General features: G+C 39.6%; 1 protein-coding gene across 1 annotated transcript; it reads right to left on the reverse strand.

Annotated features, from left to right (window-relative positions):
* Window positions 1-4,853: 4,853 nt before the first annotated feature.
* GDF10 (growth differentiation factor 10) lies at window positions 4,854-26,816 on the reverse strand. Its single transcript, XM_074231870.1, has 3 exons — window positions 26,191-26,816; window positions 12,852-13,795; window positions 4,854-5,914 (listed from the first exon to the last, which is right to left on the reverse strand). The coding sequence occupies exons 1-3, from the start codon at window positions 26,501-26,503 to the stop codon at window positions 5,723-5,725; spliced, it is 1,449 nt and encodes a 482-aa protein (XP_074087971.1). The 5' UTR covers window positions 26,504-26,816; the 3' UTR covers window positions 4,854-5,722.
* Between the last annotated feature and the right edge of the window lie 421 nt (window positions 26,817-27,237).

Consider the following 27,237-nt stretch of genomic DNA (forward strand, 5'->3'; position numbering starts at 1 on the left):
ACTAGGACTGTGAGCTTTCTTCTGATAACTCTACCTTTTCCTCTACTCACCAATAAGCAAGCACCTGTTTCATCTTATCTCCTCAGACTCAGCTCAGGTAGTTATCCCAGGTGTTTCCATTGTCTACATGGCTATGACCTTTGATTCTTCAATTACTAAAAAAATAAGGCAGTCCTCTACCCACTAGTCAAAGTGACCTCCACCAAATGGTTTATGTCTTTTGTGGTGAAGTATGTTGTGGAGTTCCTGAGCATGCCAGTTCCTGGATGTGCCACCCAGAGGCCAGAGTTAGAATTCTGTCCAAGGGACTTTATGGTACAGGTACTGAGTCCTCTGAACAGTGGAGTACAAAGCAAATATAAAGAGGCAACACTTATCCATTCATAAGTTTCCCTACAATCACATATTGATTTAGTTTTTGTTTCATTAGATTTTTATTTTATAAATATTTCCAATCATATTTTAATCTGGTTCATGTGTGGCACATTAGAGTATTGTAAGTGCATGTGCTAGTAGGCTCTATGTTTGAGTCTGATAGATGCTTTTTGTTACCTGCATGATCTTTCCTAATCAGATAATGAGGACATCAGGAATAGATAACCTTTAAGGCCCTTCTTGCTCTAGTTCTAGGATCTGGGAAGGGTTTACAGGCTATGGCTTGAAGATCTTCATTTAGAATGACAATTAATGGCATTCCTATCATTTTATATTTCCAGCTACTTCTTCTCAGCACCTTATTTCAACTCTCTAGAGTGTGCAGGTGTGGGTGGAAATGCAAAGGAAAAATGTGCCTGAAGAAGCACTGGGGTGCTTCACTATTAAAGAGGAAGTTTGTAGGCATTACAAAGGCAGCAGGCAAGAATCAAGAATCAATAAAGAATAAAATTAATTTAATGTATAATTGAGGAAAATCAAATATTATATTAAGAAGACAAAATAAGGAATTCTCAATGAACTGGGAATCTTTTGGCAGTTAATTAGATTGGCATTGCCACAAAAATTTATTAAGCTTGAACTCTGTGCTAGCACTATACTCAAGATAGTGCTATAGATATAATATGGCTGATTTTCAGTTGAAGTCTTGACAAAAGTTTTTAGGGTAACCATGTAGTTAGATGGGCTGAATGGTATTATGATTAAGTATATTCACAGCTGTTTGTATAACTTGGTTCAAAGAGGGGTGATTAATAGATCAGTGCTGATGTGGAAGGCAATCTCTCCGCAAGTTTCACAGGACTCTGGCCTTTACTTTGCTCAGGATTTTCATCAATACCAATAATACCTTCATAGATACCATGCTTACAAAAATGTGGAGGGCATAAATCTGGAATAAGCAGATCACTGAATGACAGAATTACAATTCAAAACTGATTTCAACGTATCTAAACAAATTTGACTCTAATCAGAAGAAATTTTAAAGGGACATCTTAGTCATTCTTTAAGTTCATTTTATAGGGTTATATGTTTCATTTTATAGCTCTTTTGATCCTCGTAACAACCCTAAGAGCTAAGCACTGCAAATATGTAATAGTGAGTGATTCCATGAGAGGACTCTGAATTTGGATTCAAGATATTGTTGAGTTAATAGATAAGTACTGAGAAGATCCTTGAGACATAGAGCATTTAAGTGGGTTGGTTGTCTCAGGGATTTAAAAATAGATCTCTCCTAATTTTGTTTGGAACTTCTATCATGGTTCCATCATACCTCTAATGTAAAGTCCTATTCTTAAAGATATCAAGTACACTAGTAAAAAAAATTATGGAGGCATTGTTTTAAATAGCAATTCATCTGAACAATAAATTTGACTAAGATAACACAAGTCAACAGTGTGATATCAAAGACAAAAAAAATTATAGCAATTTTTGCCTGAGTTAAAAGAAATGTAGTACATAGAATGGGAGTGATGAACAGTCTTTCTAACTTTTTCTCTGGTCAAATGACAAGATAGCAATTATAATTGCTGGCATTTATATGACACTTTAAGGTTTTTCAAATTACTTCACAAATATGTCATCTGATCCTCACAACAACCTTGATAGGTAATATTATTATCCCTGTTATACAGATGAGGCAACTGAGACTCAGATTTTCATAGGTTCACACAGTTACCAAGTGTCTAAGGCTAGAATTAAACACATCTTCCTAGTTCCAGGTGCATTCTCTGTCCAATGAGCTAATCAACTGTCTCGTGAGTATTGTGCACCACATCTTAAGAAAAAATATTGTAAAGTGGAATACAACTAAGAGACAGTTAGAAAGATGTTGGAGGAATTGAAAATGATGTCTACCAGTAATTGTTTGGAGGAATTAGGTATGGTTAGCTTGGAAAAGAGAGACTAGAACAAAGACCTCGTAACTACCTTCAAGGTTTTTGCTAGATTTTCATTTGGGAAATGAAAGATTACAGTTGTTTTGTTTAGTTCCAGAGGGCAGAACTAGGGAAACATTTCAGAGAGGCAGATTTAAAAAAATTCTATCATGACATAAGAAATACTTTTTGCAAAAACGCAATGAGAGCTCACCTAACATAGGATCAACTGCATTAGGATGAGGGAGCACCCCACTATTAAGTCTTAGAATAGTGACTAATCAACTACATATTGGACTAGATGGTGTCTAAGGTGTTAAATTTTTTATTGTGATTGTTTGATTATTAGGTTATCACTATGTCCATATTTGAATGTTTTTTTAAAATTGTTTTTAATTAGGTTTTTGCAAGGCAAATGGGGTTAAGTGGCTTGCCCAAGGCCACACAGCCAGGCAATTATTCAGTGTCTGAGGCCGGATTTGAACTCATGTACTCCTGACCCCAGGGCCGGTGCTCTTATCCACTGTGCCACCTAGCGACCCCCATATTTGAATGCTTTTCTGATGACAGGATATGCAAGTATTTTCACTCCGCTGGCAGAGTCTTAGAATACTCAATAGCATTTCCATGTCACAATAAGGCATTGGAGAAGAACTTTTGTGAATGAGATAAAAGAATAATTCTTAGTTCAGATACTGTATGAAGACTGGAAGGACTGTCAAGGTACTCTAATGCGATCCTCTCATTATAGAGATGAAGATGCTGTGAAAGGAAGTGACAGGCAGTAAAGAAAGAGTCAATGAATAGGGGCAGCTAGGTGGCACAGTGGATAAGAGCACGGGCCCGGGGGTCAGGAGTACATGAGTTCAAATCCGGCCTCAGACACTGAATAATTGCCTGGCTGTGTGGCCTTGGGCAAGCCACTTAACCCCATTTGCCTTGCAAAAACTTTAAAATAAAAGTCAATGAACAGTGATGCATAAAGAGGATAGAGAGCCAATAATCAATCCTGTGATCATATATTTAGAGTTGAAACTGAGCTTCAAAGGAATCAGTGAGTCACTTGGAGTTGGGAAGACTTGAATTAGTGTCCTGTCTTATTTTATAATGCTAAATTTATAATTATTACTTTATATAAAACAAATTATATTTATAATTTGCTAATTGTGTTATTTTAGGCCTATCATTTAATTTTTTGTGCTTCAATTTCCTCATCTGTAAAATGGAAATAATAACAGCATTTGTCTCTCAGAGCTATTATGAGTATCAATGACTGAACATATATAAAATGCTTTGAAACCTTAAAATTCCATATAAATGCTAGCTGTTATTGGCAGATGAGGACATTGAGGTCAAGAGACTTAAAATAGCATCCTCAAGGTCACACAAGTGACATGGCAGTACAGAAATTTGAACCCACACTATCTGATTCTAAAGACAGTGACATTTTTTGACACCATACCACACTGTCCCTGTCACTTAAATATTAATTAGAAACAAAAATCTAAAAGAAATGCATTTTATTCATAATCTAAAATCAGAAACTGTGAGCTATCAGCAGAGGTAAGTGGGACCCTTGGGGACTCTCAGTAAGACTCTTATCTGGAATGATATTCTTTGTTTCCAGGTACAATTATATTTTAACACACATTCATAATTAAAAGTAGAGACAAAGATGCTTCTTCTATTGATCTGTGTTCATTTTCTCACCTAACTCCAAACTGCTTGCATCACTTGGTCCCCTTCCAAAATACATAATTAGATAAATGTCATTTCTCCATTTCTTTTCCATTCTCCTCTTTTCTCCAGATCTGCTGTTTGGGTAGATACACTTCCTGCCTCTTTCACGAGATTGTGTATATAATGCAAGATAGAATGTAACCACTCTAAATAATGTAAGCTCCTAGAGGATAAAGATTGTTTCATTTTTGTTTTGATATCCAGAGCCCTTATGATAGTATTGAACACATAGTAAATGCTTTATAAATGTTTGTCAATTAAGTTTTAATTCTAAATGCTGCAAAGTTATAATTTGTTTTTATTTTAGGCTAAAAATAGGAATTCTGGTGCCTGGGGCAAAGCACATTTGAACATTTGGTGAGGAGAGTCATTTGCTTACAGGATTCATGACTCTGGTGGATTTGGGGCAGAGTTCAGGACATTGTCCTGAGAAGGGGATAACAAAGATTCAGGATACCACTTTCCTGAATGAATAGATGCTGGGATAAATACAGTCCCAAAACGTTTTTCCCTGTAGGTCAGTAGAATGGACACTATGATAACATTCATTAACAAGTTTTTTAGAGTCATAGCTATAGAACTGCAAGTCACCTTAGAGAATAAGTTTTTTTCTCCCTTATATGTCATTCCTCATATCCTTTTATTGTACTATATTTTTGTGAATATGGAGGGCCTATACTTTGTGTATCTTTATAGCCCCCCAAGAGTATGTATAGTAAGTATTTGATTTATGGAGTTATATAGTGAAAGAAGGAAGGAATAGAACTACACCATTTTAAAAAGATACAACTGTACTTTAATTTATTAGCTTTCAGGAAAGCACTTATAACATATTCTATAGTATAGAAAGTATAATTTACAAAAATATAAAATCTTGGTTATTTTGTTTTAGTATTTAAACATATTACTATGTGTGTTATTTCAAGAGTATGTGTGTCTCAACAACTCAAAATTAATCCAACAATTCACACATCTGTAGGGTACCCTGAAGTACCCCCTTCTTTTGCAAAATAAAATATATATTAGCAAAAAGTAACCAAAAATAGGTTATATTAACATACTGTATATATAGATATGTATAAAAGCTTATACAGTGCGCTACATTTGAATCTCAAAGAAAATATACATTTAAGCCCTTTATTACAGCCTTCTTTTCAATATAAATATGTATATTAAAAGGCAGGTGAGTGTTTTAAACAAAAATGTTTTTATAGGAAATTGATAGGCTAGAGTGTATGAAGCTCACTTCCCGAGTTATGAGATGATAGCACAAAAGGGCACAGGAATAATCTTGGCATGTGTTGATGAAAAGTTAATATGATAATGGTAGCAAGCTTTGAGTAAAAGTAGAGAATAAAACCTTTGGGAAAGCCCATATACTGGGTATAATTAATTGAATTTTTAAACTTGGGTCTGTCATTAGTTATTTTAACAAATCTCCAAAAGAATGAAGAGCTCCTTTTACAGCCTCAAGGGACTGTTTTTCCTCTGTGTGTGTATGTGTATGTGTGTGTGTGTATGTGTGTATGTTTACTGATATAAACAGGATCATAAATACAACTGGAATGATTTCTATGACACAAGATCCCCAGCGTGTACTGCTTTTGTGATCAAATCTGTTTTTCATTCTTTTTCTTTGCTTTTTTTTTTAAACAAAAGTTCATCCCAAAGACTTATCGGCAGGCACAAGTCTCCACTGACATGTTGGGATACACCTTTAGTACCACGTTTCTATTCTCATCTAAGAACAGTACGCTGAGGGAGTTCATTTTATCAGGAACACAACAGGGCTCTGGAATTCCTGGAATGATCCCCACTGCTTTTACAATGCTCTGGATCGTGGCATGGTTTGATGGTCGCACAATCTAGAAAGAGTCAAAAGAAACAAGAGTTATTCATTTTCACATACAATCATGGTCAGATTGATTTAAGATTGACAGGAGAAATGAGTGGCAGGTAATATATTTTAAAAATCTTGGTGTATTTTCAAATTTTAATAACTTCAGAAGTATGAAGGTTGCAAACTTATAAAAACATTTAAAAGGTTAATTATTTAAAATTTTAAAATAGTAGAATGTTTCTTATTAAAATTCCTCAGAGCCACCATCTTGTGCTATGCATAGTTATATTCAATTACAAACTTGGTAAAATCTTTAGGTTTCTGCTCAGTGATGAAAGGATTGCACTGATGACCCTAATCTTGAAATTACCTAGAGGAGGTTTCAATGAACACATGGCAGTTTGCTGTATTTCCACAAGAAAATGTCTAATGAAGATAGATCAGATGACCAAGCCAGAGGATCACTTCTACTTGCCTGAGAAAGTATCATCCAAACTAGTGTATGCATAGCATATAATGACAAGATGCCTTACCTTGTTAATATTAAAATTTCCTTAGTCACAATTCACAAAACTAAGTGAGTCAAATAAATTTAAGTAATTAGATTTTCAAATGATGTTTTTGATAAGTTCATAACATTTGTACTTCTGAAATTGCTAAAGTTTAAAACTGCATTAAGACTTTGAAAGCCTACCCTAGATAACCAGAGGAATAGAGTTTAAAAGGAGATGAATTTGATTAATGCCATGGAAAACAACATGGAAAGACAATGGAAGTGAAATCAATGCAGTGGCCCGTCATGACTTCATTACTCACCTTGGCAGAGATATGGTGTATCAAAGAAGTGAAAATGAAGGCTATATGTGTAAATGCATTGATTTATTTTGCATAACAATACTTTAATGGGACAAGGAAAACTATTGGAGGGATCAGAGTCACTGGAAAGTGATAATGACACAAAACAAAGAAATCCAATAAAATATTAACTAAAAAAAGCAGTCAATAAACATTCATTAAATCCTTACTACGTAGTAGACACTGCACTAAGACAGCTAAGTAATGCAGTAGATAGAGTATTGAGCCTGTGGTCAGGAAGACCTGAGTTCAAATTTGACTCAGATGCTTAATAACTCTGACTCTTTGGCAAGTCATTTACCCTCTGCTTTCCTCAGTTTCCACACCTGCAAAAATGGGTAATAATAACACCACTTACCTCACAGGATTATTATGAGGATCAAATGAAATAATATTAGTATTGTACCTGGCAATATTAAGTCTTATATAAATGTCTATTCCTTCTTTAAAAAAATAAAGTGACTAGATTGGCATCTAGCCAAGTACTGGACATAAAACTATTACCCTGGATTGATGGATTCATTGAGGGTGTATTTTAAGGTGGGGCAGCCACAGTGCACAGAGGGCTGAACCAGGACTCAGTAAGAACTGAGTTCAAACTTGACTTTAATAACCTACTAGCTGGGCAACCCTAGACAAGATTGTCTTTAGTTTAATTCATCTATAGTATGGATAAATATAATATCTTCCCTCCATCTTCCCAGGCTTGTTATAAGGATTTAAGCACATAGTGAGCAATATATAATTATTAATTCTTATTATCATTATTATCACTGAGAAATAAGAGAAAATCCACTAGGCACTATACTTGATTCATAGATTCTAAGCAATTTTCAGTATTGATTTTATTTTGTGCTTCAAATGAAAATTGAAATAAAGCTAATGTATTTTTCTAAAATTGAAAAAAATCAGAAGTATTTATGAGCTGTAAAATTGATGAAGCCACACACTTTCATATTAACTAACTTACTGTCCTCTCAAGCTAAGGAGTCATTCTGCAAATGCTGAGAACAGTCAAACTTTAAAACCTCCATCCCTGACACCCCATCATTTACCCCTGGTTTTGCTCACATGGCCGTGGTTTTGACCCCACCGTGGCTTGGTCTCTCCAGCCAAAGCCAAGGGGAAGATTTGTGGCTTTTTCTTAGAGAAGGGAATGTTTAGCTTGGGCAGTGAGGAAGAACTATTTTACTGAGGAAGGACAGGAGGTGAGCATGGCTGGCTTTACTGTGAGGCGCCACAAGAACTCCCAGAACAGAATTCTAGTGGGGATAAAGCATTACACTTATCTGAGTCTATTGAGAAAAGTGGATATTTTTTTCTGATACAGAAACCATCATCCTCACCTTCCAACTTGAACTATCCTATTATCAGGAAATTTATTGAGATATTTAGCTATTTCACCAATGCCTGTTGGTATCCCCCCTTTCCAGCTGCTTCCCAGAGCTGCCATTCTGTTTTTACCCCTTTCACTGCAACCACAAAGTAGATCTAGATATACTAGTTCATTTTTTAGCTTTTCAAGGCTATAGAGACTGCAAAAAGCTAAGAAAAATCAGGGATGTGGGCCGAGAAGGAGATACCAAATTAATGGATGGTTCCCAGAGGAGGCAACTACTGAGACACACCCATAGAAGAAACCTAATCTTGATCTACCATCTTCTGATTATCAGGCAAGAGAGTATGAATAGAGTAGCATAAATCAACTACCCTAAACAGGGAAAAGAAACTTCTCAACCTCAAGGTTGAGAATTTGGCTTCCACATGATCAAGTTAGCTTTTTTCATTGTAGGGCCCCAAACTCCACCTCTAATCTTATGCAGTCATTTCAAGAATGTTTGTTACTAGTCACAAAGCTGAGTGGAAAAGAGTATGGCTTTGTGGACTTATCCTTTGCTTCTGCTTGGAGGAAAAGAGATGGGGACAATAAATAGAACTAGGGAAATAAAAGAATCTTAAAGATCATCTGATACAACCTCTCATTTTATAGATGAAGAGACTGAAGCCCAGACAGGGGTGGTAACTTGCATTAAATCACATAGTGAATTGATGGTGAAACAAGGACTAGAACTCAGGTTGTAGGATTCCTGGACCATTCTTCCTTCCCAGACACCATGTTGTTTTCTTTGATGGATATACCTACATGGCATCAAGTGCCAGTAGTATCTTCTCTGTATAACAAAGACAGCATAGATTACACACAGTATGCTACTCATAAGTATTTGTAGAACATGCTTAATGGGTATAATAATTATTTTATTTTGCAAGGCAATGGGGATAAGTGACTTGCTCAAGGTCACATAGTTGGGTAATTATTAAGTGTCTGAGACTGGATTTGAACTCAGGTTCTCCTGACTCTGGGGCAGGTGCTTTATCCATTGTACCACCTAGCTGCCCAATGGGCATAATAGTTGCACCCACCATATTGGGTAGTTGTGAGAATCAAAGCAGTTAAATTATGCAAAACACTTTGCAGACTTTAAAACAAATGCTAGCTATTATTGATGTGCCCAAGAGGATGTTGAGAAAGCCTATTTGGAATGTTCCATGTTACCACTAGTATGTAAACTGATCTGCCCCTACAAACACATGGTGTAGTGTTCTCACTTCATCCTTATGGGGGCCTGAAAATATTATTTTCTCTCACTGGGAACTACGATGTGGTAAGAAAACTGTGATGTTGAAACTGCAAGACCAGGCTGTTCTGATGAGCTTAGAATTTATTCTCTAATAGGTCCAAAGTACTGTACTTGGGAATGGATGGAAAGAGCAGCAAATGTCACTTGCCAAGACACATTCAGAATCCTACCTCTGAAAAATCATCCCTTTGACCACTCCTAAACCCCAGCTCAAAATAAAGGTATTCCTTCCCTTCCAAATGATATCAATCCTTCCAAATTCTCCTAGTCTATTTTTCTCTTACCCTTGGTTTCCCTCTCTTCCTTACCAAATTTTGATGCTTTATTCTTCCATCTAGGAACAAATGACTAGAAGGAGCTCTAGTGATCATCCAAGTCACTTATTTTACAATTGAGGAAAAAGAGGACCAAGGAGGCAAAGTGATTTTTCTGGCATCACACTCATGATTCTAACTCTTGAACACTCTCTATTGCTGATGACTATATTCAAAGAAATATTAGGCTCTATTTCATTTTTCCCTTTTCCCCTTACTCAAATTCCCACCAGTCTTACCCTGCTAATCCTCAACCCTCAATAAATATTTTGTGAATCTTGAGATTACTAACCAATCCTGCATATTTTTCTGACTCAGAATACTCATACATTTTATAGAAAACATAGCTCTAGGGATACCCAGGACTGTGGAGATGGGGGAAGAGCAAAACCATTCATTGGTGCATATTTAGCCCTCATAGATACATATGATTCAAGTCTGGGAAGGAGAGAGTTCTCTCTAAGAACCCAAGAGGGATTCATAATTTAGCCAATGAGACCCCCCCCCCCCCAGAGTGGTTAGGTTAACATTTCCAAGGTCACATGGCAGTGCTAATTTATACAGTTTTATAGAAGTCACATTTTCATAGAATTCTATGCTTTGCAATGTAACCCCCCAATACTATTATTCATTCTATGGATTGCACCCCAGAGTCTAGCATAGTACCTGAAGCATTAATAAATGACTATCAATTGGTTATTCTGAGACAAATGCTCCAGAGTATCTGAGTTCTTCCCTCCTGGTAAATTAAAGCATTTAGGAACATGGAAATAAAAGATGATAAATCTAGAGCTGGAAGGAACCTCAGAAGACATCTGGTGCAACCTTTTCATTTTACAGATGAGGAAACTGAGGACCAGGAAGGCAAAGTGATTTATCTAAAGTTACACAGATGGTCTGAGATTTGGACTCTGAGCCCATGATGCAATCCAGCTTTCTTTCCACTGTATCATAGCTAAGTCATAAACATTCAGAACTGGAAACTACCTTAAAGGTCATTCATTTCTGATATGCTCAGTAGTATGATGCTTATCCTTTGTTCGTGAAAAAGACCATGACATCAGGGAGATGGTATTGTAACAAGCACATGAATTAGATTTGAGTGAGAGGGGCTTTGCTAAGTCACCAGCCTCACTTTCTCTTCCGGAGTCATCTGGATTCAGTGTCAAGATATGAATCAGGACAAATGGAGATGGCCTTGAATGAGAGGTAATCAAGGTTAAGTGAATTGACCAAGGTCACACAGCTGGTAAGTGTCCATTGTCTGAGATCAGATTTGAACTCATGTCCTCCTCACTCCAGGGATGGTGCTCTATTTACTGCACCACTTAAGCCCTCATAGATAGAGCTAGGCAGCAAGTTAGAGAGAGAACTGGAAGTAAGAGGCAGAAGCCCTAGGCTGTAATCTTAAAATACACATTTAGCACCTGTATTAAACTGGGCAATTTGGGCAAGTTACTTAACCCCTGTGGGCCTCAATCTCTACCTGTAAAATCAGGAGCTTGACAAGATGACCCATCTGGATGCTTTCACTTCTAACATTCTTTAGTTCTAGGTACTAAAACCTAGCATAAAGCTAATGTTCTAGGTGGAAGAGCTTGAGGGGAGGATTGGGTGTTACCCAAGGACATCAGAATTACTTCAAGGCACAATTCATGGGGAAGAGAGAAATGCTTGAATAGTAGAGCTCTGGTCCATGGTTCTGAGAGAAAACTCAATCTTATACTGTCAATTTAGAGGTCTAGAATTTCCCCCCAAAATGGAGTTCTTCACCCCACCATCATCCCTTTCCCATCAATCAAGGTAATTTATGAATTGATATAAGGAGATAATCATTTTGCTCTGCTGAAAACCTCAGAAAGACAATGAATTAGAAATAAATTCAATTTGATTTCCAGTAAAGAAGTAGGTTCTTATGTGGAGAGGTGGTCTTGTATAAGTAAAAGGGAGCTAGCTTCCAATTTAGAATGCCCTGGGATCACATTCTGTCTCTCACATATACTTGTTGGGTGATCCAGGGCAGGCCATTTAACCAATCAGCTTCCTAAGAAACTCTCTAATATTATAAATTGTTTAACAATTGTCAATCAGCATTGGTGGTAGGATAGGGTGGGATTTTTACTGAGAACTTTTTAAACCAATGAAATCACAAGATCCTAGTAACTCATTCTATCTAAAGAGAGAGAAATTAGCCTATGAGGTGATTGTAGGTGTAAACTCTGCCCCTAGCTGAAAATGATACATTGAATAAATCCCTTTACCTCAGTTTCCTCATCATGGGCTCTGAGATTGACTCTCTGCCTAGTATAACACAAGACTACAAGCTCCTTGAGGGCAGGAACAATTTCATTTCTACTTCTATATCTCCACAGTTTAGGAGATTGCTTGGAACATAGAAGATACTTTACAAATTCTTATTGGTTGAATGATAGATACTTACTGTCTTCTTTCCTAGCACAGGCATTCATGTTGTTGATATGGTCCTACTCAACATCCTTTTATTTATTTTTTTATTTATTTAAGGCAATGGGGTTAAGTGACTTCCCAAGGTCATACAGATAGGCAATTATTAAGCATCTGAGGTCAGATTTCAACTCAGGTCCTCCTGACTCCAGGGCCAGTGCTCTATCCACTATGCCATCTAGCTGCCCTCAACATCCTTTTAGCAGAAGGTTACCCACATTAACATGTGGCATTAGAGAGAAGTTTGGATGCTTCAGAAATACTAATGGTTCTAGATACAGAATTTTAATTTTCTATGAGACATCTGCTTAATATAAAACTGAATATGATTACATCATTCTTCATTAGAATGGGCTGCATGGCATTGGAAATTAGAAATGCTTTAGCTTAGCAATACTTGTTCCAAGGTTTTGAACCCCTGACAAACAATTTTAAGAAGTAGAGATGCAAACAGATGGACACAGAATGAAAGGTTTGGTGATAACATGAAAGTTCATTCCTTGCTTCATTTAGAATTAGGGAAGGGTCAAGAGAGAGAGACAAGATATCGTGGTTAGTTTTGAGTTATATAGTACAGGGAATGTGTAATTGAACCAACTTATTTTTACAGTTCCTATTTCTAGTAATAAATTATGATTATTATCCTACTAAAGTGGAATTCAAATCACAAAACAACAACAATTCACTCTACCTTGGGCATTGGGAACTCACAAGCCCCAGAACAGTAATAGGCATCAAATGATTTGGGTGATATGATCCATTCATTCCACCCTATATCAGCAAAGTCAACTTTCAAGTATCTCCGTGAACAAATTCTTGGCTCATTCCATTGTTTTCTTCGGGCCTTTTTCATGGTTTTCTCATCAAAATTCAGCATCTGAGATTTTGTGAGCATTTCATTGTGATCTTGTCCTTTTTTCCTTCGGTCTTTCCGGGATGATTTAGGTTTTAGAGCCTTATAGGCACTCTCCCACAGGTCATGTTTATGATAGTGTTGAGGGTGATGTGTATGGTGGAGGTGATGGGGATGATGGAGACTGTATTCTACCTCTGGAAGCTCATTATCATGAATGGAACCAGGAACATAAATGTCCCTCCTCACCCGAGAGTCAGTGGAAGCATTGGGTGAACGGCTTGGGTCAGTGTCACTGCTTGGGAAGGGGTCATACCTCTGCAGAGTCACTGCCACACTATTGGGCTCAGAGATTGCCAGATCATTAGCATAGACAAGAATGTAGGGCATGTTGTTTGGTCCTGGGCCATGGAAGACTTGGTCCTTTTCTCCAGAATCGAGCTCAGCCAAAAGGAGAAGCTCCCCATCTTGTTTGGCTTCTTTAATTATGTGAGAAATATCCTTGGCTTGCCAAACACCCCGTTGATGGGGGAAGATAGTCACATTACCCTTGACCAACCCAAAAGCTGCATTTTGTGGGACACTTCGGAAAATCAGGTGGAATCGAGGGAAGGGTTGTAGGTGCAAAAGACGGCAGGAAGAGTTCTTGGAACGCTTGCAGATTGCTTCTCGGGACCGAGGTCGTCGGTCTGAGTAGAAGTGAAATGTAGCTGAAAGAACCATTTCTGAATCTTGCATGGATGTCAAATTGAAATGATACAAGGCTTTCTGGCCAATCATTTCTGTGAGGAAAGTGATAGAAACAAAACAAAACTAATTAGAGACTAGAGCATATCTCACACTTCTGAATATAAGCTTTAATATTTGTAGCAAAAATACTCATAATTTGATTGTTCATATAGGAAAAGAGGAATTTTGATTGGGTTAAATATTCATTACAGATTCATACTGATTAATTTCTATTTATTTCTTTTTGTGGGGAGTGGGTAGAGAAACTGGATGGCATGAGTGGTGTTGGTAGTATGGATGGCAATTCAAAGTGTTAGGGAGCCTGAAAAAACACTAAGAATGTATATGACTTGATCAAGGTTGTATTAATTTTTTTTAGCAGAGATTTCTCTTCTCCACTGGCCCCATGGTAACTCTCCCCCCTTTTCTATTTGTCCTTCTCTTTTCCTCCTCCTCCCTTCCTCCTCTGACTATTCCAACTAATTTATTAGAAATTTGCAAAAACCTTAACATATATAAGTTAATTTGATCCTCAAATGACTTTGAAAGGTTGGTTCTATTAAATTGAATTACAGATGAGGAAACTGAGACACAGAGAGGTCAAACTGTCACAGATTTATTTTATATAAAAGATAACACATAAACCTAAGTTATTCTGGCTCCAATTGTTGATTAGTTATTGTTCATGTCCAATGGCCATGTCTTTGTGACCCCATTTGGGGTTTTCTTGGCAAAGATACTGGAGTGGTTTTTTCTTCAACTAAATTTACAGCTGGGGAAACTGAGGCAAACAGAGATAAGTGAATTGCTCAAGGTTACACAGTTATTAAGTGTCTATGGCTAGTTTTGAACTCTAAGGCCTGCTGTTTATTCACTAAACTATACAACCCCACAACCAAACATGGCTTACCTAGATTAGTTATCATTTACCAAACAAGGTAACATTCTTATAGTATACTTATGTTGAGTATGCTTATAATACCATCTGTGGGAAAGAATGCATCTATACTTAACAATGGAAATGGTTTGGACATCTGCAGTTCATTTTGCTGGAGGATTTCAAAGTCTTTTTTATAAAAAGCAGGACATCTCAACTCCCCAGGAGGCCTAGACACAGAGACACCCAAAGTCTAAAGGCCCCCACAGTGGTAGAATATATCAGAGAAATGCCCCAGGCAGGCCTCACCCTGATCACTAACCTTATAGCCTTCCCCTGTGTCTCAGCCTGGTTATTTCCCTGCAAACATTTCATTAGATCTGCTCGATAATTTCTTTCACTCCTTTATACATGTCATCCCCTCTCCTGCCCTAACCCATGTTCTGAAAAATTCAATATCCTTTCAACAGCTGTTTGAGGCTCTTGAAAACTTTAACAGATAATTCCTCCAAATCTCATATTCGTTTTCTGGGGAAGCTGGCTGGGGGGGGGGGGGCCGGGGGAGTTTTCTCTTTTTTTTTGTAGGGCTAATAAAATTTACATGAAAACAGGAGCAGTTTTGTTCCTACTTTCATCTTCCCCTGCTGCTTTCTCCCCCACCAAAAGTCATAATAATTCTATATTAGTTACTCCATAATCCCCTCCACAGCAACACCTTAAAACCTCTGTTTGAAGAGCATGTCTCCAAGTGGGAGAACGAGCAGCAGGAGCAGAGAAACCTTTGCAAGGCTTTCTCTCTGTCTGTGTCTCTGTGTCTCTGTGTCTCTGTCTCTCTCTCCCTCTCTCTCTCTCTCTCCCTCCCTTCCTCTCTCTCTCTGTCTCTCTCTGTTGCTCTCTCCCCCTCTCTTTCTCCCTCCCTTCCTTCCTCTCTCTCTCTGTCTCTATCTCTGTCTCTGTCCCTCTGTCACACACACACACACACACACACACACACACACACACACACATACATACATGGAGAAGCCACTAAAGCTGGGGGGAGACACAGGAGGTTAGCTGAAGTGGGACAAAACTGAGTATTATTGGGAAAGAGAATGTTTCTGAGGCTCATTCCAGGAAGTATCTGTGCCTCATTGGCACTTGGGTCATATTTGATCAAGTGGGAGCCACTTCTCCGTTAAAAATCCCTCGAGTGATATTGAGGGATTTGTTTTGAGAGGGGGGAGGGGCAAAGATCCAAGTAGATTTGGAGCACTTTCAACTTCCTGTCTTAAGGTCATACACACTCAAAAAGCTACACTTAACCCATGTGAATAGTGATGGATGGAGATTCACAATGTGACATCCCCAAACATTATCACTTAGAATGCTCTCCTCTAAAGAACCCCTTTCTTTTTTTTCTTTTTCAAGGCATTGGGGTTCAGTGACTTGCCCAAGGTCAGACAGCTAGGCAATTAAGTGTCTGAGGCCTCCTGATTCCAGGGCCGGTGCTCTATACACTATGCCACCTAGCTGCCCCCAAAGGACTCCTTTCTAACAAACATGGTATATATATCTAAATTGAAGAAGGACTTGAACTCAGATTCTTCTTGGCTTCAAGGTCAATTATCTATCCACCAGATCTATGGGTATCATGGAGGCAGATGTAAAGACTCTATTAGAGTGTCTTCTGTTGGAAGAGGGGGTGGAGAGAAAGGAGGGAGGGAGGGAGGGAGAAAAAACTGTAAAATTCAAAACCTTGCAAAAAAAAATGATTGGTAGAAACTACCATTGTATTTAATTGGAATACAAATAAAATATTTATATGATTTTAAAAAGTATCTATCCACTAGACACTACCTCACTTATATTTAAATACAATTTCTTTAAGTAGGACTGTGTTTACAGCAACTAAGCTTGTTGCCCAGTACAGTTATACCTTCTGGACCAAATCCTTTGAGAATTAAGCTTTTAATAGGGAGCCAGTACATAGAGAAGTCGGGACTAGTCTGTTAAGGGGGGGGGCTCTCCTGGCTAACATAATGGAAAAATGTTTACGGAGCTCTTAACTTTTGCTGAGTTTAAATGTTAAGACTCTGGGGATACAAGGAGAAAAATAAGGCATTTCCTCCTTTCAAGGAGCTCACACTCTAATTGGAGGGAGACAATATATATATATAAAGAAGGTTTATGATAAAATTAAGTCTTTGGCAGATGAGAAGTTCCTGTAGTTTTAAGTCAGGAAAAGTAACAGGGCAGAGGGCCAGGTCCTGAGGAGCTTGGGGAGTATGGCAGGGTAAATATGGGTTCCTTAATAAGAGGATGGTAGATTCAAGGATTAGAATGATGTGGGACTCTTGGATATGTTAAAGAGAAGTAGCAATATGGGCATTCTGCACCTTGCTTGGAACTTGACTTTGGGAACAATGAAGATTTAATCTAATAAATATTAAAGATTTAGGATCTTGTTGCTTCTTGGAGGAGAGAAGAGGCCAACAAGAAGAGAGATAATAAGAATATTATCTCAGGAACAGATTTTTCAAAGACTGATCAGGGATAGAACTAAGATTAAGAAAGGGTAAAATTCTTGATGACCAAGGGGTAGAGGAAATGAAAATTGGGCCTGAGTAAGAGGCCTCAGTGATGAGTTCTGAACTTGACTTCAAAAGATCTGGGTTCAAATCCAGGATTTGTCATTTATATTTGTGTGTTTAGTAAAGTTCCATCTATTCTCTGGGCCTAATTTACTCATCTGTAATATGAGGGGATAGGTTTAAATTATTTCTAAGGTCATTTTTAGCTCTAAATCTATATTCCTATCATCTCTCATAGGATTATGGTGTTATTTGTTGAAAATTGTAAGTAAAAATATTCCTATTAGCTGTAGAGTACTTTAAGATGATGAGAGTAGAAATCTAATGTGATGCAATGATATCAGTCATAGATATAATTCCATCAATAAAACAAGAGAAAATGTGAGGAAATTCTAATACTTTTGACCTTGGAATGTATTGGCAAAACTTAGCCATGCCAGTTTGGTGTATTTGGGGGTTTGGAATACTGATAGGATAAAGGAAAGATCAGAGACTCTTTGGAAATTATACCTGTTTTCATATTAAAAATTTGTATATAGTGTATTTTTTCTATATATTTCTATGTATATAAACCTGGTGGATATACTGTCCACACATAACAAATAAGGAATTATGAAGAAGACCCAGAATAGATGTCATCAAAGAAAAAACTGATTTAAAAAGTGTGGGTGGGAGTGAGGAGAAGTCAATGAGCAACCCATGTGATTCACTGTTAACCAAAAAATGTTAAGAGGAAGTAAAATCCCCAGAATGTTGGATGGACTCCCTGGGATGAACTGAGAAGAGAGATGAATATGAGTCCCATGGGATGATCATTAGTTATGGATGAGTTGCAAGGGCATCATTGAAGGGAGCATCTACCTTGAGGAAATCATAGAAACATTTGGATATTTGTTTAATGTGTTGGGGAGGGGAATATTAAGAGCTTCAAGTTTTTCTCAAAGAATTCCTATTGCTGTCACTTAAAACAAAAGGGTTCCACAGATCATACTTTTGGAAAAAACTGAATAGAACAATTCATTGTTTATCCAAGGACATCACAAATGAGAAAAGTCCTCTGAGTGGGTGTTTGTTTTTCAATATATGTGTGTATATGTTTATGTCTGTGAGACAGATACCTTTGGCTGTTTGATGATTCTTATGGCCACCTCAGAATATTGTTTCAAAATGTATAAAATAAAATATATAAGATTTTGAAGGAAAATGAAGAAAAATATCTATCTGTATTTGTAGAGTGAGACAGAGAGAGAAAGAAGGTGGAGAGAAGAAGATAATGAAGAAGAACAAGAACAATAAGAACAAAAACAAAAAGAATGAGAAGAATTAAAAGTAGAAGAATTAGAAGAGTTCACGGATACTCAGGTTGATAAGTGAGTTGGAGTTTCCTGGGCATTATCTTGAAGAAACTTTATCCTGTTGGATAATATTGGTCCCACTGGGAAGAAAAGCATAGAATTATGTGCCTGAATTAGAGTCATAGAATGTTCTGACTGGAAGGGATCCCATGAGATTGTCTAATCTGATCCCTTTTTTTGTATAGATGAGAAAACTGAAGCTTTAGATAGGTCAAGCATCATGTTCAAGGTAACCCAACTAGCAGGTTGTAGAATTAGAGTCAGCATCCAGGTCTCTCAACTATACTGCTACTGGTCTCAATGTGATTATCATTTATTACTGATTACATCAGAATACAGAAGCTGGAAACTCACCCTTGGAATTGGTTAAGTATTATACACTTAGGAAAAATTAAACCTCCCAAATCCTATGAAAGTTGATTTTGTAAAATAGAGAACTGGGCTAATACAAGAGGCATCTGATATATCTATATCTATATCATTAATATGTGTATTTATACATAATTTAGTATATATATATATATATATGTATGTATATGTAGAAAAAATTCAGAACAAGGATCAAGTAAAATGGAGCAATAATGTAACTTTATTGTTTTTCTGATGTGGAGTAGGCTTAGGAGTCCTGGAAAATGTAGGTTTCCCCTTGGAAAAGGGAATATTCACAAAGACAGAATGCTTTGTGAAAAGCTTTACATATTATACTCAGAATGAGCCAAGGGTAGGACTAACTACAACAGAGGACACAGCATGAGGTGGTATGAAATAGCCAGTAGACTATGGAGTCAGAAAAAACCTGGGTTCAGGCTGTGTTTCTCATACATTTGGTTGTGGGACCCTGGGCAAGTCAACTAATTTTTCTATGCTTCATGCAGCTTCTGAGACTCTACATTGTAAAATAGTTGTGGGTGTGCATTGGAAGAAAGCTTTTCTCACAAGAAATGCTCTACATCAATGAAATTATAAGTCTGGTCCATCTAAATACCCCCCAAAAACCAACCTCTAAAAGTATACAAAGGCAGTATGGCACAGAGGAAGTAGCATCTTCATGAAGGGAGACCTGACTCAAGTTCTTGGCTCTGACATTTCCTGTCAGTGTTACTGTAGGAACTTCACTTCCCTAAGTCTCAGCTTTCATATCTGTAAAATGGGGATAATATCATTTGTATTAAATGGACACTACCACAATGGACAGACAGTTGAAACTGGAAACTGTGAAGGCTTGGGTTCAAGTTTTACCTCTGACACATAGAGATTACAGGACCCTGGGAAATCATTTAATATTTCAATACTCTAGGTAACACTCTAGTTCAGTTGCTTAAAAAATTTGCTTTGGTAGATGGATTCTTTATACTAAGGAAAGCAGAGGTTCAACTCATAGGGCTATTTGAGTATACCTTCCCCAGATCAATCCACTGTGTTTCAAAGAGAGCTAAGTGACTTTATCTGTAAACTCAAATGACTCAGATTTTCATAGAATGGCCCACAGTCCAAGCCTCTGTGACCTATAGTTTAGATTTTGATAACTTAGAAGGCAAGAAAATTTTGAGGGTCTTTCCTTCCCAGACAGATATTTCTGTGATGGTAAATTAGGTCACCCACTACATCCTGGGTCATTGCCAGACATCTTGACTTTCGTTTTGCCACTGGACTTCTAAGAATAGGAAAGAGAGAGTGAGATTGCTGATTTTATGCATTTCTACCTCACTGAAATCCAATTCAAGTGCAAGACAAGATATCACTCTTAAGTGATGACATTGATCCTCTTTAGAAATGAAGGAAGAGGGGCAGCTAGGTGGCACAGTGGATACAGCACCAGCCCTGGAGTCAGGAGTACCTGAGTTCAAATCCAGTCTCAGACACTTAATAATTACCTAGGTGTGTGGCCTTGGGGAAGTCACTTAACTCCCTAGCCTTGCAAAAAAAAAAAATGAAGGAAGAACAACAGCATGTGAGCAAAGGTCTATGTTTACTAGTGGTTAGCACAGTGTATTGCATGACACAAGGTGATTAATAATTGTCTTGTTGTTCAGTTGTTTTATATGTCTGACCCTTCTTGATCTTATTTGGGGTTTTCTTGACAAAGATACTGGAATGGTTTGGCTTTTCCTTCTCCAGTTCATATTACATGATGAGGACCTGAGGCAAAAAGAGTGAAGTAACTTGATTGGGATCACACAACATCTGAGGCCAGATTTCAATTCAAGAAGATAAGCTCATATTATCCTAAACTCATAAGGACTAGGAATTTGGGGACCTGAATTCAGAGTTCTGCCTATTGTTGCAATGAGCAAATAAGTCATTTAACTTTTCTAGGTTTCATTTTTTCTAGTTATGTGAGATCTAAGCTAGACTAGACATTCTTCTAAAAACTCTGATATTTCTTAAGTATTCCTAGTTCATTCATTTTTCAACTAACTCCCTGTGCTGCTTCCCTGTGAGGCCTGGAGAATAATCAATGTTTCCAGACTTCCAAGAAGCTCTCCAGGTTGAGGTAATTTGAGTGGAAATGAATACAGATTTCGCTATCAAGTTCAAATGTGTCTAAACCCTAGGTTCCTTCTCTTTGTTCTGTGTTCATGGACATGGAATTAACTTTGCACACCATCAAGATTTATAAAAATTTAACTTGCTATACTTGCTATTCTTGAAAGGGGAACAGTGGAATATCCTAGACTCTGTTAAGATTTAGATATAACTTCATCTGTCATTTTGGTCTCTGGGGTTGTCAGAGAAGGGATTGATGTCAGATCATGAGAATACTTGTAAAAAATCTAGGTCTTCCTTCCTCCCCTGTTATATTATTACAAAGTTTTGGGATTCTTCTAGAGCATGGGATTTCCCCCTTGTTTCCCATCATGGATTAGTTCAGTTTACAGGAGAAGACACGACAGAGGCAGCTAGTTCCTAGTAAAGTACGTGAGTTTTTAGTGATTCATGTTTTACTATCAGAGTTACAAGGCATGCTTCTTACCATTCAACCACAAACAGCAGCAACCAGAAACTACCACCCAAGATGCTGGAGGAGAGGGGCAGAATCCAAGAAGGAAAAACCCCTTTATTGGAATCTTTAACAAACATTTTTTTTTTAGTGTTTGCAAAGCAACGGGGTTAAGTGGCTTGCCCAAGGCCACACAGCTAGGTAATTATTAAGTGTCTGAGGTCAGATTTGAACTCAGGTACTCCTGACTCCAGGGCTGGTGCTCTATCCACTGTGCCACCTAGCCACCCCCAACAAACATTTTTTTTTAATTCAAAGGGTAGTTTCTGTAATTTTCCCCTGGAGGGGGGGGGGAGATTACTATTGTGTGGCAATGCATTCAAGAATAACAAGGGAGGAGGTCCTGTAATGAGTTTACTGTCACTGAAGATGTTCAATCAGACACCTAGTAGACACTTGTCAGCGATGAAGAAAGATTTCAAGGAGTGGGCAGGGGTTGGATTAGATGATCTCCTAGACTTTTAGATTTAGGATTAATTTCTTTGAAAGATATTTTTTCAGTCAACAAGGTTTTTTTTTGCTTTTTTGTAAAAGGAGGTGCTTTCATTAACTTCTCAGTGATTAAACAGCTAAGTAAAAATGACAGACAAAATGATAGTATCTGACGATAAATGCAACAGTTTGTTTACAAAGCCTTCCATGTTATTTAAAAAGGGAATAGTATTTCATCACCTGTTTTCTAGAGAACAACTCTGGTCACCATTGCAATTAATCTGAATTTGACTGCTTTTTGGTGTCGAATTCATTTGTTTTATAATCAAACAAGTCTTCCCATGTTTTTATTTTCTGAATTCCTTATATACTTGCTTCTCTAAATGTAGTCAACAAGCTCTGATTAAATGCCTACTATGTCTCAGAATAAGCTCTGGGGAATACAAAGAAAGACCAAAAAAGTCTCTGCCTTCAATGAGTTTGCTGTTTAATGGGAGGAGACAGCATGCAAATAACTATGAATAAATAAGATATATACAGGATATAATGTAGATAATCAACTAAGGGAAGGTACTCGCTTTAAGACTAAATCCCAAAAGACTTCATGTAGAAGATGAGATTTTAGCTGGAAATTAAAAAGCAAATGTGCAACATAAATGCATCTGTTGACTTTGTATAATATAAGCTTCTCTTGCTAATCATGGATCCTTTGCTGAACTTGGAAAATTCTACAAAACTTGATTTTGTGAGCTTTGCATAACACTCCAGTTCCTAATGACCCAACAGCAGAACCTGTTTATGTGGTAAGGCATCATGTGGTTTATTCTGGCCCTAGGAGGCTGCCTCTGCTAATTATGTGATGGGTTTGGGCTTGATTCATGCCAAATTTAGGTCCAAGTGCTGCTCTTTACAGTGTTATCACCCCTAGATAAACAAAGCGTCTAAACACTCCAGGGATTTTTGTCCCTTCATCCATTACCCCTGAAACAGCTGTTACTTTACAACACCCAAAGGAAGATGGAAAATATGACTAGGATGTGAAAAAAAAACATGGTGGGAGTCTGAAAACCTTGGATCAGAAGGGTGAGATGGTGCAGGCATATAATAGACTAGGTCCTGTGGCTTTCTGTAAGGAGCTGTTCAGTGGCTAAGCCCCAACCACCAGGTAACTGAAATCAAACTAGTTGCAGATTGTAGGTGGTTCCCCATTAATGCATATTCAGTGGAAAATACTGTGCACTTATTAAAAAAAAACTGGAAGGGAAGTAAAGGTTCATTGGCACCATGAAACCCATTTTGACGTGCCATTAAATCTCTGTATTACACAAGTGTATTACAGGGTTTGTTTTGAATTTTGAATTTTTTAATAGAGTTAGAGACTGCCAAGATCTCTTACTTTAGAAGCAGCCCATCCCAGAAGGTAAAGAAGCAAGCTTTTGAATAAGGATTTGAGTTTTACTCAGGTAGATTCCCAAGCAAGTCATTTAATCTCTTTGCCTATCTATTCTCTGATTTAAAAAGAAAGGAGAGAGGAGTTAGCATCTAGAATTCACTCCAATTTGGCGAGGAACAACTAATTCATCCAGGAACAACTAATAAAAGCTAGTAAGTGCCACTCTCCCTTCTTTTAAGATGTGCGGGTCTGTGTGTGTGTGTGTGTGTGTGTGGAGCACTGTTAGCCTCCACGAATGAACATGTTGGTTAATTTTGCTGAACTGCTTTATTTTTTTCCTTCTTGTTTATTCTTTGCTACAAAAAAAGTCTCTCTGGGAAGATGGGGAAGAATATATTTAGAAATGAAGGTATATGAAACAAAAGATATCAATACAATTTTAAAAAAGGTATAAATACACATATAATTTTACATAAATGAAGAAAGACACAAAATACACTATACATGCCCTAGATTTCAAGTGCTTGATACACATGATAAGTGAAATGTAGTGAAAAATAGCTTAAAATAAGTTGCAATGACTCTTCCTAGTTTTCACTCTGGAAAAAAATGAGCTTCTTGTAATTTGTCTTACAAACCAAATAATTTTAATGTTGAATTATTAGACCCAGAAGCTTGAATCTTTTTTCTAGTTACACTTAAATTATATGTCATCATTGTGTGTTGTTGTTCTCTATCTATACAATCGATTTCATCCGTCTAGGTAGCTACCAACACAGAAAATTCCCTTTCCAAGACAAGTGGCAATACCTTTGTCTTGTCTTACAAAGCTTCATGGAAGGTACTGAAAAATCAGAAGATCAACACAGTACAGGTTGACACCGTCTCTACAGCTCCTATTAGAAAGCTCCTTGTGGCACTGAGAGGATCAATGCCTTGCCTATGGTCACACGACTAGTATGTGCTATAGGAAGGACTTGAACCCAGATCTTCCCACCACCAAAGCCTATCCTCTAACTGGTATATCATGGCGTCTTTTGTGATCATTACTTAAAGCAGCCAGAGACTATATGTTTAGCACTTACTGGCAAATGGTACTATTCTAAGGCGAAAGGATGAAAGTTTGGCTTTAGCGAAGCAAAAGAATGTTTTAAGAATTAGAGCTATCTGAAAAACATAGGAAATTTTTAGTGTAGTTTTCCCCCATGATGGAAGTGTTCAATAATTCACTGTCCCAGCAGTTGTTAAAGATGAGGCTAGAGAGAAAAGATTCCTACACTGCAGATGAGGTTAGAATGGATGGCATCAAATTCTTGATAAGAGTTTGTGATGCTAGGTGTCATACAGAGTTAATCAGAATGGTCTCCTGCCTCTAGCCAAGATACTTACTCTATGGCTGCCTTCTTTCCCTTAACTATAAGATTAGGATAATCAGATTTGCTTCCTACCTCCCAGACTGGTAATGAGTTGATGGGCTCCTATCAGTGAAGCACAGACACTCAGAGGATCAGAGGCAGGCTCATATAAACAGATCTTAGAGTAAAAAAAAAATCAACTTAAGCTAAATAAATACAATGCCTCTAGTAGAACCTGGACTTAAAACATGTGAACTGATCCAAAATCCAAGTAAGGCAGAGAAATTCTTTTGCTATCAAAGAAGGAAGCTCCCCACTGAACTTACTCTTCCCAAATCCAATAAATTTTCCGTACTGCTCTCATCCTGAAAAGTCAGATAAATGGAACAACAGGGGAGAAAGTTGGCTCCTGGGCATCCGAATACTTTCTAGCTTCACCTCTCATCTGCTGTGTGACCTTGCATAAGCTGTTTACCTCTCTCTCTCTCTGTTCCAAATTTTCCATTCTTTAAATGAATTTCGTTAAGATAGGTGACAGATAGATGACCAAGCAACACAAATGGTCACATAGAAGTTTCTGACTGCCACAGAAGATGATTCAGACTGTCCTCAGGGGCCAGGGAATTCACTTGGAGGTGGAGGGACAGTCACTTCTTTAATCAGATGCCCTTTCGGCATAGCTTTTTCTTAGGCGGAGTATGAGGCTGACCCTTTACCCTAGTTCATGCAGGACCACGAAATAACCCCCAAGTCAGATCCCTTGGGGAAGCCTTGTTCCTCCAGTGGAAGCTGTTCACCCGAGTGCAATAGGTGCGCCTGAGATCTTTAGAGTCCTAAGTGCTTTGCCTGGAGTCTAGAATCAGTGCCCCCCGCCGCCAAAGGAACAACTGGTTTCTAGGGCAGGGGCAGTCTGTGGGACACGCAAAAGGGGCTGTGTGAAGCTAACTAAAGGAGGCTATTGCTTGCGCGATGACAGGTGGCGCTCTTAGCAACGTCACCCCACAGTAGACCTGTGAAGTTAGAGGGGGAAAGAATCAGTGTCTGGTTAGAGATGACTTCGGGGACGGAGGAGTGCGTGGTGAGGTGACTTGGCCACTTTCTGGTCAGTGAGTCTTAGGGGACTTTGGCTTCCCCGCTCCCCTGCCCGGTTAGTCCACCTGGCCGGCTCCCGCCCACGGGGGGCACTTTGGCAGCTCAGTAGATGCCCATCTGCCTTGGCCAAGGATGGAGCCCTTCGAGATGCGCAATGCTGACCGCCCCCCTCCCCCAGCTCCACTAAGCAGAGGGTTCAAGACGAAATGACCAGACGCTTCTCATTCACGGAATTAGAAAGGATTCTCTGGTCTCCAAGGGGGGGGGGGGAGCGGGGCACCCAGATCGCCGGGCCGTTCGGGAGAGCGAGCTTGGACAAGTTCTTAGGAGGGCCGGGAAGGAGAGTAGGGTGGGAAGGAAACGAGCTTACCCAGCTTGGGTTTGAAGCTGCGGACGGTGTTGCCGTCTCCCGGCCCGCTGCCCTCGCGGTTGTATTTCTCATAGAGCTTAAGCATGTGGACAGCTACCATGTCCTGAGCGCCGGCGCCCAGGGCGGCCGCTACGTCCCCCCGGCGCGGGCTGTCGCCCGCGGCCGAGGCCGAGGGGGCGGAGGGGGCCCCGGCGAACAAGAAGTCGTAGGCAGCCGGGGGCGAGCCCAGCCCCGCGGCCCTCCCCGCCTCCAGCAGCAGCAGCAGCGGCAGCAGCAGCCGCGGCAGCCCGGCCCCAGCGCGGCGCCCGGCCATTTGGAGAGCCCGGGAAGGGAGGGCGGGCGGGCGGGCGAGAGAGAGGGAGGAAGGCGGGAGGCGGCCCGGGCCGGGGCTGGCACCGCGGGAGCGGTCGCCGCCGCCGCTGGAACCGCCGGGGATGCCGCCGCTGGGAGCCGGCCGCCCGGGCCCGGGAGCAGCAGCCGGCCCTCCGGGACCCCGCAGCCACCGGGACGCCCGCTTCGGCTCGCCTCTCCCGGTCCCCGCTCTCCGGCCGCGCCGCTCGCCTTTCGCTCGCACGGGTGAAGGGTAGCGGGATGCGGCTCCGGCACAACAGTGCTGGGGGTGGGGGTAGGAGCCGGGGTGGGGAAGGCGAGCCAACCAATCACCTTGCCTGCGAGGTGAGAAGTGCTGGCACTGGGGGGGGGGGGGGGGGAGTCGGAGGGGGAGGGGGAGAGGGGGAGCCAGGCGCTCCCTCCGCCCTCCTTCGAGGCTCCCGGCCGACCGCGGAGCCTGCCCGCCCGCCTGCCTGCCTGCCGGCTGCCGGCCGCCCCGGGAAACTTTGCGGATCAATTGTTGCTAGTCCGTTTGCTTGGGGCGGGGGGAGCTGGGGAGGCGCGCCCTGCCCCCGCCCTCGCCTGCCCCGGGTGAGTGGGGAAGGCGAGCTCCCGCGCTCAGCCAGTGACATCTAAATCTGCACCAGCCCTCGGGCCCGGGTCAGCCCGGCAGCGGCCTTCAGGAAAAGTGATGGGGAGCCTGGCCATGGGCGGCTT

Source organism: Macrotis lagotis, chromosome 4 (genome assembly GCF_037893015.1).
Source record: "Macrotis lagotis isolate mMagLag1 chromosome 4, bilby.v1.9.chrom.fasta, whole genome shotgun sequence".
Classification (NCBI taxonomy): domain Eukaryota; kingdom Metazoa; phylum Chordata; class Mammalia; order Peramelemorphia; family Peramelidae; genus Macrotis; species Macrotis lagotis.

Bases quoted from the DNA above. Each gene is read 5' to 3' on its own strand.
- GDF10 (XM_074231870.1), bottom strand. From the start codon at position 26,503: ATGGCCGGGCGCCGCGCTGGGGCCGGGCTGCCGCGGCTGCTGCTGCCG. The intron at 13,796-26,190 runs GTAAGCTCGTTT...CTTTCCTCACAG, and splicing joins CAGCTTCAAACCCAAGCTGG to AAATGATTGGCCAGAAAGCC. The intron at 5,915-12,851 runs GTAGAGTGAATT...GACTCTTTCTAG, and splicing joins GTGAGTTCCCAATGCCCAAG to ATTGTGCGACCATCAAACCA.